A 15,266-nucleotide genomic window follows, 5' to 3' on the forward strand; every position below is an offset into this window, starting at 1 on the left:
ATAGACAGAACAGTCGTCCAATGGCATCCCAGGAGACGGGACTTACAATACAGACGCTGCTGAGTAAACAGGAGATTCTCTTCATGTAATCTGACGGCGCTCGTCCTGCCCCCTCCCTGTCCCCTCCAAGGCAGCGCCAATAAATACAGTATATATCTTTTGTGGCCCTGGGGGCCACAAACAATATATACATCCAAATCCCCAGGGGGGCCATATTAAATCAACAGGGGGGCCGCATTTGGCCCCCGGGCCTGACTTTGGACATGCCTGATTTAGGGGATGGGAAAGCAGAGCAGAACAGGAATTCATCATGGAAAGAGAGAGAGGAGGCAGAAAAAGAACAAATTGTTGCTAAGGTTTGTAGGAGAGAGAGGGTTGGAAGCTGATTGTGTTTCACTGGCATAAAATGCAGAGGTGGTACCAATCATGGACTGGGGCCATAATACATCTATAACAAGGGCTGGAAAGGGGTGGGCATGCCTGCATATTAATGAAATTACAGGTTTTATTTAAAATCTTATTGGGAGTTTGTCTCCGCAATGACAGTCAGGGAGTAGTTGGTTGAACCAAAAAAAAAAGCATGTAGCCTTATAGCTAAGGCATTGTACAAAGCACATTGGTTTGTTGAGATGCTGTAACAAAGTACAAAGGATCAGAAAGTCTATAGTGCTGAATACACAATACTGAGTGAGTGAGTGAGAAACTTATATAGCGCAATACATGCGAACTGAATCGCCTCTGTGAAGAGTGGTGTAATCCGGTGCACACATGATTTTTCTATGAAGATTTGAATGAAAATAGTGTATGGCCGGTGTTTTACGAAGTTCCTGCTGTCTGCTGTGATTTTCCACCGTGCTGTGTACTCATCGAGGGAGACATGCACAATCTGCTGAGCCAAATCCTTACACCAGCTTTAAGTGGTTATAAAGGCTGAAATATTTTTACCTTCATGTATTTTATGCATTTTTATGAAGGTAAATAAACCTTCAGTTTGCAGATCCCTCCTAATATTTACCTAAACCTGAGGCTTCCCGGGTTCCGGGTCTCTCCCACCTGATTGGCTGACATGCAGAAGCGGTGAGGCGGGAGTGGGGGGGGGGGGGTTTGAGCCGTGCTCTCTGTGTCTTATGCGAGCAAGCATTAGCATCCTTACAGTAAGCGGCTCGCTATGGGGGCACTTGGCAAGGGGGAGGTGCCCAGAGTGTTGGCAGGGGACCAGAGAGAAGGAGGTTTAGGGCTGCTCTGTGAAAAACTGCTGCAAACAGCAGGTAAGTATGACATGATTATTAATTTTATTTATTTTTTTTATTAAAAAAAAGTCCTTTACAATCACTTAAAGTGTGAAAATTGTGGAGAGAGTTGCGAGATTAGCTACTTCTGGCAGTAAGGTGGCAGTTATTAGAGAGCTGAGGGAAGCTGCTAGAGAACATGATTTGGATTAGGGGGTTTCCACAGAATTTACTGCAGACCAACGGCTGCTGCAGATGATCTGGGAGGAGCTAGAGAAGCTCTTGCAGACAGTAGAAAAAAAGGTGCAACACTGAAGTGTAAACGAGTTTGCTTGGAGAACAATGTGTGGTGGGGATGTTTACACAGAAGGGTAAAGAATGTCTCTACCAGGGCATGGGCGACATTAAGTAATCAATATCTGCACTGGGGAACTGTTAGGCTTTATATAAACAGGCGCTGAGGCCCGTTATACTGTGAACAGGCCTTTTTTTTCAACAGACAGTGTGCATTGGGGGCCACTCATCTGCACCCGCACACCCATCATTTTAGGACAAGAGGCTGTGCCGTGCAGCCACAGTGTCCTAATAGGCTTGAATGGGCTGCCTGCATGCGGGACCTCGAGACTGGAGGTGCTGAAAAAAGAAAACATCCCGTTTGTGGTGTATGGCCTCAGCGCGAGCGAGGCGCTAGTATTTGCAGTGCGATACTCTTGAAAAGGTTGGATTTGAGAAGTGACATACTTGAGCTGCTACAGTCACACTAAGTGGCAGAATCCGCTAACAGTGATAGCTAAAATTACTATCGCTTTGTATAACAGATCAGAGGAGGAAGACTTAAAGGGGTTGTAAAGGTACAATTGATTTTCCTAAATAGCTTCCTTTACCTCAGTGCAGTCTTCCTTCACTTACCTCATCCTTCGATTTTGCTTTTAAATGTCCTTATGTGTTCTGAGAAATCCTCATTTCCTGTTCTTCGTTCTGTAACTCCACACCGTAATGTGAGGCTTTCTCCCTGGTGTGGAGTGTCGTGCTTGCCCCCTCCCTTGGACTACTGGAGAGTCAGGACGCTCTCTACGTTGCAGATAGAGAAAGAAGCTGTGTGTTAGTGGGCGTCCTGACTCTCCTGTAGTCCAAGGGAGGGGGTGAGCACGACACTCCACACCAGGGAGAAAGCCTTGCATTACTGTGTGTAGTTACAGACAGAAGAACAGGAAGTGAGGATTTCTCAGAAGAAATAAGGACATTTAAAAGCAAAATCAAAGGATGAGGTAAGTGAAGGAGGACTGCACTAAGGTAAAGGAAGCTATTTAGGAAAAAAAATTGTACCTTTACAACCCCCTTAAATATAATTTGAGCAGCTGATCAAGGCTTAGAATCAAATGTGTGGTAACACTTTGTGAGCTTCGCTCTATACAAAATATTTAAAAATGTATATCTCTAGTGCAGTTCATCACTGGGTGTACTTACATGGTATGGGTTCTCGGGGTTGAAGGGAGCTTCTCTTTCAGCAGGCGGTTGTGTTTCATTGACTGGCTGAGCTCGTCGGTTCCCCTGGCGTCTTGTGTTTCTTTCCTCTGCTGCAGCTTCAAACTGGTCCAAGTTAAGGTTCTGAGTTTGTCTCGCTCTTCTTCCAACATCTCTTTTACCTCTTTGACTCTCTACAAACATGGGAAGCAAAATTAGATGTGCCTCAAAAAAGTACATGCATTGACACCATGCATTTACATCAACAATCAATGTTTCCTGCATACTATTAGTGAGATGTGTCACGGAATTCTTAAGAACCAATCATAATGAATCTTTCATTGATATAAAGCCCAATTGGAACTTTCTGCTTTATTACCTGGATTATTACACTGGATAAACACAGGTCACTGCTAGGGCACATAGAAAACAATTGCAGCATGTTTGTATTTTTCTGCAGTGCAGTGGGTGGCACTGCATGTCTTGCACAATGTACTGTGCTGCTTGCTGTGCAGGGACATGAATGAAGTAAATAAAAAAATAAATAAAATAACACTAGTGACGTAACGCGTGGGGGAGGAGTTACGAGCGGGACGGACTACAGATCCGAATGAGGAGAGTACATCACTAAGCTGAGCGGTTAATGGAGGATTGGTGCCTTGGTGTTAATGCTGTTTAAAATCGGTGGATTCTGTGGAGGAGGCGCTGTACATATATGAAACAGGAGTCCTAGAGTGTGAACACATCGCTCATCTCTCAAATCATTACATTTGTTTGGGTGTTGTCCACAGGAGAAGCACTGGTACACGTCTATGTAATTGAACTAATTGTTTGGATTTGTTTTTCATTTCTTTTTTTGCATACACTTTTTGGTTCATTAGAGTATTGAACCATCTGCATTACGGTTTTCACATTATTTGAGTTAATATTCAGCGCATATTATTATATATATAAAATAAAAGACTAGCCTGCAAAGGCAAAAATCAGCATTTTTCACTTTTTATGCAAAATATTGTTTCTCAAATAGACACCAATTCAGCTTATGAACTTATTATTGCATATAATTTATATGAGATTTCACTATGTTTTAATTTACTTATTTATATGTTGTTGATTATTTTAAGATTTTTTTGGGGGGTTTGGGGATCATGTATTTATGTTATTGATTTAGAGTAGGCACTATATCTACACGACATATTTATTAATATCCAGTTAGGATACTTATACAGTTGCTACTGGGTAGGATTATTATATAAAAAAGTCAGCACACGATGTTAACCATTTATATTTTAAATGTTCATGTCGCACACAACACGTTTTTAGTTTACTTTTCAGATATTTTAAAATTTCCTTGTTAAAAAGCGTTGATGCTGTTTTCTACCACAAGCAGCACTTCAAGGTACCTGAAAACCCTTTTAAAATTCTCCACTTTCTATATATAAAAAACCCACCTTTGGGATATGTAGGTCGGAGCCAGAAGATGGGAAGATCGGCACACAGTTCCAGGATCTTTGAGCTCAGGAAGCTGTTATCCTTCACGGGCTGGTCTGCAGCCACCCAGATAAGAGAATTCTCATCAAACTTGGCCGGCATGACCTCATCTTCCTGGCATGATAGAAAAGACAAGCAAACTATAACACACAATGTTCTGAAATGTTTACATCCCGCTTTGATTTTCTTATTAAATGTTTGGTGTAAGCGTTCGTGTACTTGAATTAGTATTTTGTATAATGAGGACTCTAAGGCCCACATTTATCAAAGGCAGCAAAGAGATTTTATTCCTTATCTTCCACTTATGCTAATGGGAATTAAACTAAAGCATAACACCATTTGCTGAAAGTAGGTCTTGGTGTTTTATCTGTAAATTAAAACTAGCATACTTTAAAATGACATATGAGTTAGGAGAATATAGGCCAAATGAGTCTCGTCTCTCATAGAGTGACATCAAAACGAGCATGTTCTACATTTTGTGTTTGAATTAATAATATAATATATATATATATATATACGCACACCTGAAATAAAAAGTTTCTGAACCTTGGCAATCAAGTTTATGCATGAATGTCCCCTAAAATGCGATGTCACCTTAGTTAACCTATAATACATTTTAGTGAACAAATAGGCAGCACAGTAGATAAATAGTTAGCACGTCCACCTAGAAGTATTAGAGTTGGCGGTTCAAATGCCAACCATGGCACTACCTGCCAGGAATATGCATGTCATCCCATGTGCCTGTGTGGGTTTCCTCCCACACTCCAAAGACATGGTGGGAGGCAGGGGTCGACAAATCCCGGGCGCCAGGTCGCCATGGCGACTAGAAATAGTGTCCTGGCGACTTGGCTTGGAAGGTGAGCCGTTGGTATTACACGTTATTACCACCAGATGTGAGCTGGCGCCATCTGGTGGTGGCCGTTGATAATACAAGTTAAGCATTACAAGTTAAACAGCAATTCTAATGTCATTTTTCACTATTTTCACTGCCATCTTCTTCCCTCTAATTAGAACCCCCAAACATTATATATATTTTTTATCCTAACACCCTAGAGAATAAAATGGCGATTGTTGCAATACTTTCTGTCACGCCGTATTTGCGCAGCGGTCTTACAAGCGCACTTTTTTTGGGAAAAAATTACACTTTTTTTAATTAAAAAATAAGACAACAGTAAAGTTATCCCCATTTTTTTTAATATTATGAAAGATAATGTTACGCCGAGTAAATTCATACCCAACATGTCACGCTTCAATATTGCGTCTGCTCGTGGAATGCCGACAAACTTTTACCCTTTAAAATCTCCATAGGCGACGTTTAAAAAAATCTACAGGTTGCATGTTTTGAGTTACAGAGGAGGTCTAGGGCTATAATTATTGCTCTCGCTCTACCAATCGCGGCGATACCTCACATGTGTGGTTTGAACACCGTTTACATATGCGGGTGCTCCTTGCGTATGTGTTCGCTTCTGCGCGCAAGCTCGTCGGGACGGGGTGCGTTTTCTGGCTCCTAACTTTTTTAGCTGGCTCCTAGATTCCAAGAAAATTTGTCAACCCCTAGTGGTAGGCATAGGCGTTCGCACAGGGTATGCTAGGTGTGCCTGGGCACACCCTAATCCCCCTGTGCTGGGCAGATTCCCCCTGCTGCTTGGTTGCGAGAAAGACTGGGGAATCTCTGTCCCCAGTCCCTTTCTTTGTCTCAAAAGTGAGACATCAGGGGCCTGTTTAGAACCCTGATATTTCACCAAAGCCCCTAATGGGGCACCTAAAAAAAAAGTAAAAAAACAATAATAAATATGATTGTATAAAAATATAAAAAAAAGAATGCAATTATAAAAATGTAATAATAAAAAAAAAATAAAAAAAATAAACTACTGACATCAACCTCTGCCCTACTGACATCGCCCACTGCTCTACCGACACTGTCCATTGCCCTATATATTTATGTGTTTGAGCTTTGGGGTACACACCCTAATGCAACAGGCTGCACACACCTATGGTGGAAGGTTTATTGGCTCCTATCTAAATTGGCCCTGGAATGTGTATGTGTGAATGTGCGTTAGGGACCTTAGATTGTATACTCCTTGAGGGTAAACTCCACCATCTTCCACATGTCTTACTTTTGTTGCTGTATTAAAGCGGGAGTTCACCCATAAATGTATTTTTACCCTTAGCTTCATGCTCATTTAGTCTAGGGGAATCGGCTAGTTGTTTTAAAATCCGAGCAGTACTTACCGTTGTAGAGGGCGATCTTCTCCGCCGCTTCCGGGTATGGGTCTTCGGGACTGGGCGTTCCTTCTTGATTGACAGTCTTCCGACAGGCTTCCGAAAGGCTTCCGACGGTCGCATCCATCGCGTCACGAGTAGCCGAAAGAAGCCGAACGTCGGTGCGGCTCTATACTGCGCCTGCGCACCGACGTTCGGCTACTTTCGGAAAATCGTGACGCGATGGATGCGACCGTCGGAAGCCTGTCGGAAGATTGTCAATCAAGAAGGAACGCCCAGTCCCGCAGCCCATACCCAGAAGCGGCGGAGAAGATCGCTCTCTAAAAAGGTAAGTACAGCTTCGATTTTAAAACAACTAGCCGATTCCCCTAGACAAAATGAGCATCCATCTAAGGGTAAAAATAGCAATTTACCGGTGAACCTCCACTTTAAATTGAAGCACCCAGCCGGCTCTAGTACCTCCCCGCACACTGTAGGTGGCTCCCCCTCTCTCATTTGTAGGGAGATCATTCGGTATGGCTGTCAGCGTCCACAATGCACCCTGGGCACCTGCATCTACCTTGTCCCCACCCTGCACTTTGCAGATCTGTGGAAGACAAGCTATCATTGGTAAACATGTGAAATATATATGAATAGAAACCGGCGCCAATACAAAATTAATATAAATCTCTCTTATATATCAAGTGCAGCTCCAAAATTAGTAATACTAATAAACAATGAATAAAAAAGTGAAAGGGCACAATAAGATTGTATGCACTTTATTTTATATCTTGTTTCTCCCTTTCACTTTTTAATCATTGGTACACAGAAGATGTATTTCTGTGTTTACAGGTGATAGTGGTAAGCAGAGGGCCTGAACAAGAGGTAGTGTAACTAAGTTCCAGCTAAAAAAAAGCCTTGTTCATCTATCAGTCTGCTGTCAGTCAAATCCTGTGAGGAATGGCCGAACAGTTCTGTGTGTGTCTATGGATACACACAGCCCGGTTCAGAAACGCACCCACACAAGTGCCCCTTCAGCACACGTCTTGCTGAGGGGGTACTTGGGGAAGGGGAGGAGCAGACGGCACAAGCGGGGGACCCTGGAAGAGGAGGTAAGGGGCCACTCTGTGCAATACCATTGCACAGAACAGGTAAGTATAACATCTCTTTTATTTTAGGAAAAATATTACCTTTTACACCACTTTAAAGCAAACAGTGATACCTATTCAACTTTGATAAAATTATTTCTCACGCTGCTAAGGATTATGTTTTCTGACACAACTTAAATTAATTGAGCCCTTGGCCCCGTACACACGACAGAGTTTCTCGGCAGAATTCAGCCAGAAACTCGGTCGGAGCTGGATTCTGCCGAGAAACTCGGTCGTGTGTACACTTTTCAGCGAGGAACCCGTCGAGGAACTCGTCGGGCCGAAAAGAGAACATGTTCTCTATTTCCTCGTTGTTCAATGATGAAAGTCGGCCCGCCGAGCTCCTCGGCGGCTTCCACACTGAACTGGACGAGGAACTCGATGTGTTTGGCACGTCGAGTTCCTCGGTCGTGTGTACGGGGCCTCAGTGTTTGCACCTCTTCAAGGCCTTGAGACAGAAAGCAGCCCCATACCACATACCCCCCTCTACTAATCCTCATAGCTTAGATAAGGTCTTAGGCCTCGTACACACGACCGAGGAACTCGTCGGAAAAGACACATCGTTTTCCTCGACGAGTTCCTTGTTAGGCTTGTCGAGGAACTCGACAAGCTTGCTTTGCGTACACACGGTAAAGACAAAATCTCCTCATTCTCAAACGCGGTGACGTACAACACATACAGCGGCAGGGGAAGTTCGATTCCACTGGCACAACTCTTGGGGCTGGTTTTGATAATCTCATGTTACTGCGTGTTAAGTAAAAGTTTGTTAAGAGACGATTTGCACTTTTTAGTCTGTTACAGCGCGACAAATGTGTTATCTCCATTACAAATGCTACTTTTACTCCCGTCTCATACTTTATTCTGAGCAAGCGCGGGTTTCTTAGCATACACACGCTCGAGTTTCTCATCGAAAACCAGCCCGACGAGGAACACGACGAGCAAATTCAGACTCCCGTCGAGGAAAAAGAGAACTCGCTCTCTTTTTTGCTCGTCGAGTTCCTCGATAGTTTCCTCGATAAAAAACATACACACGACCGGTTTCCTCGGCAAAAAAGCTCTCCCACCAAGTTTCTTGATGGATTCTGCCGAGGAAACCGGTCGTGTGTACGAGGCCTTAGTGTTGCTATACAGTGATTTGCCTCTTTAAGCATACCGCTGTGTACCTTTCCACAGAAAATTGTTCCAGTAATGCCAGGGAACAGCAAATGTAATCTAGATGGCAGGAGAGCTGTGTTCCATTTCATGGTTAGCTACCATGAATACCAACATTGTTCAGTGTTTTTCTTACAGTAGACTCATGTCACTCTAGTTTTTTTTTCTGAGTGCCGTTTATTCAGGCCCAAACAAGATTCCAGGAAAAGGATGCCTGCAACCTACTGATGATGTCCATAGTCTCTTCCCCCCTCGGTGTTGGCCAGAAGCTCAATTTATGATAATAAACTGCTCCTCACCAGTGATGACAGTATTTCCTAGAGCAGAGTATGGGAAGATAAGTAGACGGTGACATAACCTGAAGCATGACCATAGACCACCAATGTTGCCTGAGATACAAGGGAATACTATAAAAAATACACATCTCTTTCATTAAAGCGGAGTTCCGGCCACAATTTCACTTTTTAAATATAAATATCCCTGTAATACACAAGCTTAATGTATTCTAGTAAAGTTAGTCTGTAAACTAAGGTCTGTTTTGTTAGGTTGTTACAGCATTTAGACACTTTATAAAATAGAAATTGACTGGGGCCATCTTAAGTGTGGGCATCATGAAGCCAGACTGTATGACTTCCTGGATTTCAGCCTTGCAAATCTCGCACAGTGCTGCACAAGCAGTGTCAGATCAGGTTTCAGCACCTGTGCTGTCCAAGTCACATGATTCCTTGAGACTGGGGAGTGCACAGACTCCTGGAAAGTTACACCCACTACATTCCCAGGAGTCTGTTCGGTGTAGGTTAGGAAGCATTAAGCACCTAGGTGCAGGAAGTGGGAAGATTAACTATTCTGCCTAGCAACAACACTTTGAAGGCATCTAAAAAAAAATAAAAAATTTGTAAAGGACTAATGACATTTTTTTAAAACTACTGATGTAATGTTATATTTATGGGTGGAACTCCACTTTAAAATAATAATATGTACCTGTAAGGCCTCATGCACACAGGACATTTTGGAAACTCTCCTAAAATCCTCTGACTGCAAAGTTTTGGCCGAAAAAACGCCTTACGCTTGTAAAAGTGTGTAACACATTAAGGCGCACTTGGGCATTAATTCACTTCACTGGATAGAAAAATATTTTATTTTGGGAAATTAAATTAATTAACGCTCAAGTGCTAAATGTGCCTAGATTTAACAAGCGTTAACAAGCATCAAACATTTTTTCTGACATAACATTGCTACTCCTGGACGCACTGGCAGTGTTTTTTTTTTTCCTGCTCCAAAAGCTCCTGCCACTAAACGCTGCTAAAGTCTATGGGGGTTATTTACAAAAGGCAAATTCACTTTGCACTACAAGTGCAAACTACAAGTGGATTTGCCTTTCGTAAATAACCCCCATAGGCTAACATGCAGGGGAGAGTTTAGAGGCAGGAAAACTAAGGCCTAGATTCAGGTACGGCCAATCTACGTTGCGTGGGCGTAGCGTACCGTATTTACGCTACGCCGCCGCAACTTAGAGAGGCAAGTGCTGTATTCACAAAGCACTTGCCTTCTAAGTTACGGCGGCGTAGCGTAAATGGGCTGGCATAAGCGCGCGTAATTCAAAGTAGGCTGTAGGGGGGCGTGTTGTATTTAAATAAGGCTTGACCCCATGTAGATGCATGGCCGAACGAACGGCGCATGCGCGCGCATGCTCAGTATCACGTCGTATTTACACCCAAAGATACGTCGGCTCAATGCCTGTGACGTGAACATAATTTACGCACAGCCCTATTCGCGTACGACTTACGCAAACGACGTAAAAAGATAGGCATGTTCCGACGTCCATACCTTGCATGGGATGCGCCACCTAGGGAGCAACTTTATCTTTACGCCGGCGTATCTCTAACGTAAACGGCGTAATTAATTGCCACGGGCGCGTGTACGTTCGTGAATCGGCGTATCTGGTCATTTACATATTCTACGCCGAACTCAACGGAAGCGCCACCTAGCGGCCAGCGGAAAAATTGCACCCTAAGATACGACGGCGTAGGAGACTTACGCCGCTCGTATCTTAGCCTAATTTAAGCGTATCTGGTTTCCAGAATACGCTTAAATTTAGGACGGCGTAGATTCAGAGTTACGTCGGCGTATCTACTGATATGCCAGCGTAAAGCTACCTGAATCTGGCTATAAATGTTTGACACCCATAGAAGCGACTGTAAAAACGTCCAGTGTGCACGAGGTCTAAGGTCCCATGCACACTGGTTTATTGAAAAATGTTGTTTCTCCCTACAGAAGAGAATCATTAAAAAGTCGTCTAAGCTGCGATTTTTCAAATCAGTTTTGCAGCGTTTGGTGTTTGGACGTTTATTTATTTCATTGGCCAGAATTTTAATCTATTTTGGTTATTGAAATGAATAAACGCTGAAGTGCTAAACCCACCTAGCATTTAGGCACGTTTAGCAGCATCAAGTGTTTTTTTCTGCCAAAAGTCGCTGCTAAAAATCTATGAGGTTGATTTACTAAAGGAAAATAGACTGTGCAGTTATCAAAGTGCAGTTGCACTCTGCAAGTGCAGTTATTCCAGAATATAGTACATGAGTTAAAGTTTTACTTTGCAAAGAACATCCAATCACGTGCAAGGAAAAAAAAAAAACAACAGCATTTTTTTGCTAGCATATGATTGGATGATGGAGTTTTTGCTCATTTACTAAGCTCTGAAGCAACTGCACTTTGCAAACGGCACAGTCTATTTGCCTTTAGTAAATCAACCCCTATGTGTGCATGGACACACTTGGGGTTATTCACGAAAGGCAAATCCACTTTGCACTACAAGTGCAAACTACAAGTGCAAAGTGCACTTGGAAGTGCAGTCACTGTAGATCCGAGAGGGACATGCAAGGAAAATAAAAAACAGCATTTTAGCTTGCACATGATTGGATAATAAAATCAGCAGAGCTTCCCCTCATTTCAGATCTTCCCCTCATTTCATATCTACCCCTTAGATCTCAGATTTACAGCGACTGCACTTCCAAATGCACTTTGCACTTGTAGTTTGCACTTGTAGTGCAAAGTAGATTTGCGTTTCGTAAATAACCCCCATGAGCTAACATTCAGGGGAGTTTAGACGAGAGGGGGGGGACGGACGCCTGACGTCCCAGGAACAGCTACAAAAATCGTCCAGTGTGCACGAGGCCTAAAAGTTTGTAATATAGGAATAATCCAATATTGCATCAATGCTAAAGCCATCTCAGCAAAAACGGTACATTTTATTCTGTTAACTATCACATCCTTATTTAAAAATAAATCCATAAGTCTGGTTTGTTTTGTAGTTATTATTTTAATTACCTACAGTGGGAACATATGGCTGTGTGGGAACGAAGTCTGGCCTAGTCTAAAGTGTGAAAAGCATGTATATTGATTATTTATACATCACTAAGAGCACCGATGGGCATGAAATACCACCCTGAATACACAAGCCCCACAAACAGCCAGAACTCAGGGATACGGTTTTAGCTATAATAATGTAGTTCTGTGAGTGATGAACAGTAACCACAGAGCAGCCATCTGTCAGATTGTATTTATGTCACTATTCGGGGCGCAGTATATCTCACTTTTCTCTGTATGTGTAATTACAGACTAGAAAGTGACAGCAAATTATAAAAGTGAGAAGATATTATGCGCAAAACAAACAACACTTAAAAGCACACCAGTCACCACACACTGATGCAGGCATAACGGAAAACTAGAACACCTATAAAATATAGAGTTAGGGCCCATTCAGACCATTCCATAATCATGCACTGTGTTAAAGTGCGTTAGGTCACAAATTGAAATGCATTTGCGTTAAGGCATCCAATTTAAATGAATGTGCTGTAATATGTATGCTTCGGATGTGTATTTCACTTATGTATTGGGGTGCCATTCAAATTGCACTGCACTGCACTGCAATAATGCACTGCTATGTCTATGTGCTTTGCAGTAACATGCTTTAAAACATTTGCATTCTTGCACAACACTTAATAGGAGTATATGGGCCCTTAGTGTCCAGTTGATATGTATGTGTGTGAGTGTAAGAACTCATATATATTATAAATCTATGATCGGTTTTTAAAAAGTAACAGTTGAAGAATGCAAGAGCTGGGCTAGAGAGGCTCAAAATATATATTACTGTGATCACCCTCTGTAATGCATAGAATGCATTAAGGTGAAAAAACTTGAGGGTTTACATGCTCCATAATTTATTTCTGTTATTTTATTTGTTTTATGGCACTAGCAAGCTGCTCTGCATGCACGACCACTAGTGTGCACAGGAAAGAAGAGTTCTGATGCACTTATCCAGACATGCCCAAAGCTTAACAAAGAATAAGCGTAGGGCATACCTGACAAGGTGGAAGTATACCAGGCAGTAGTGGGTTAAAATTAGGGGGTTTGTTTCTAGAAGGCAGTGCTCTTACCTGAATGGACGAGTAGATGGGGTGATGGGAGGAGAGGAGAGATAGTCGTTCAGGGGGAGGATTGAAGGGGACGTCACTTGCAAATTGAAATTGCCCTACCGTCCACCCTGGTGACATGGATTAATTGGGAGTTAAGCCCAAGGGTGATGGTTAGCGGTTGGCGTCCTTCAAGAGGGTCGAAAACATTGGTCGATTGGTGAAACGGTGGGACCCATCTTAGGTATGGAGTCCTCTGGTTGGTCTTGTTCAGTCTAAACTGACCAGGTGTTAAAGTGGTAGGGGTCTGTGGTCAGTTAAGATAGTCCTCAAGACGGTGTATGGCGGCTGGGGACTGAACCTAGCATTACAGTATCACAGACTCCAAAGTCGTGGGTGATGGTGTCATCAAAGATCTGCAATCATTTTCTTCTTCTTCGATCTGGAGTATTTATTAATATTCAAATTTAAAATTAGAATTTGGGTTTAATAAAAGGTCGAACTGGCCAGTTACCCCAATACAGTTTGGTGTTGTTATTGAAGAATGGGGGGTGGGGGGGGTGGTATTGGTTACTTATGAATAATGTTAATGGTATATCTAAACTACCTTAGTCATGGAGCATCACACTGTTAACCTTTTGTTTTTTTCGTTAGAACTTTATTGCAAGGTCACAAGTGACCTTTCATACATTTCTATTCAGTGCAGCAATGTTGCAATGTTGTAGTTTGTGTGGCAACACACTGCATTGAAAATAAGTTCTTCAGGCAGAACTTTATTTTTTGGTGTGTCCCAGGATTCACATGCACGGAATGCTCAGTTCCGGTACCACTTTCTCTTCAAAATGATGACTGCCGACGTCCCAGAACAGTCTCTAATCCCAGAGGATGCCTTGTACAAATAAACGCACCGGCGGGGCTGGTTCTATGACGTCATCACGCCAAGGTTGATCGGAGGGTACCGCGGCCAGGATTTTCTGCCAAATGCATGCTATTTTTGGAACGGATGCAAGTGCAATATTCTACTGAATAAACTGGATATTTTAATAGAGTTGCGCCACCAAATCTCTCCTCCTTTTGTGTTTTCTATATACGTGTGTCGAAGCTTGATTTAAGAGTGCTGGCTGAGGTCAAAGCATTGACTGTTAATCCTAGCCGCTGGGGTCACTGGTCTAAAATAAGATCCGAGGGTGAGAGCGTTGGCTCTCCTAAGCTACAATAAGCGCAAGTGATCTCTATAATCTGAGATCATTGCAGTCTGGTAAGAGGCCTTATTATCTTACAAGCTTTTTAAGCACCAGTGCACATTTTTTCATTGGAGCACAGAGCACTTTGTTTTTGCGCAACATATGGACTTTAAGATTTTGGACTTTTTATTATGTATGATCAAATGTCTTTATTATTTATTGTTAATTTATTAATTTCATTAGTAAAACGTCATTATTGAAGTATATTGATTGTGGGTTGTTTTGCCTTACTCTCACACTTTTAAATTAATTGTGTATTATGGAAGAAATTATTTTTTCATTTGTAGCGATACCCCCGTAGGGGCTGCTGAGTGATGTGGCCCACTTCCAGACACTCAAGACAATGAAAAGTCCATCAGATTTGTTTTTGTATTTTATTGAGGGATTAAACTTGGCTAGGATTAAGGAATTCATGGGATGCCCAGAACAGATTCTTGCATAGCTTGGGACCATTTAGATACTCTCCTCCTGCACAACACTTGCTGCAGACTAGCTCTCCTTCTCCCTCCAGCACAATTCTAAATGCACAGCTAGCACATGGTTAGGTCTGACTCTGGTTTCAGCCAGGTCTTAGCTAAAGTACCTTATTACAGGCAGGGACGGCAGGCCCCTATGGTGTATCAAAGAAAGTTCTGGTGATAAATGCCCTCTTTGGTGGACTACCAATCCCAGTCAGTCCTTTGCAGGCCCTGACAGCCCTCCTGACTGCAGCGGCCCGACTTCAATGCCAGTAACATCACAGTCTCTCCCACTGGCTCTACATCCATCTCAGACTGCAAACTCCCAGTCTGCTCCGGCATGACTCTCCCGACTGTGCCTGTCACTCACCTACATCTGGTGAATCCCTCCTGGAGACCTGCCTGGCAGTATTCCCTGCTGTCCTCTCCTGCTCCTGTTCAGGACACCCCTTGAGTTGTGTGGGGT

The 15,266-nt window shown here is 42.8% G+C and overlaps 1 protein-coding gene across 1 annotated transcript in view; it reads right to left on the minus strand.

Annotated features, from left to right (window-relative positions):
* CNMD (chondromodulin) overlaps positions 1-15,266 on the minus strand; it is a 106,504-nt gene that overhangs the window by 14,549 nt on the left and 76,689 nt on the right. Inside the window, exons 5-6 of the mRNA XM_040341331.1 lie at positions 4,145-4,298; positions 2,697-2,887 (exon numbers count right to left, since the gene is read on the minus strand). Of these exons, the coding sequence (XP_040197265.1) occupies positions 2,697-2,887; positions 4,145-4,298 (345 nt within the window). The remainder of the gene's footprint in view (positions 1-2,696; positions 2,888-4,144; positions 4,299-15,266) is intronic.

This window comes from Rana temporaria, chromosome 2 (genome assembly GCF_905171775.1).
Source record: "Rana temporaria chromosome 2, aRanTem1.1, whole genome shotgun sequence".
NCBI classification, from domain to species: domain Eukaryota; kingdom Metazoa; phylum Chordata; class Amphibia; order Anura; family Ranidae; genus Rana; species Rana temporaria.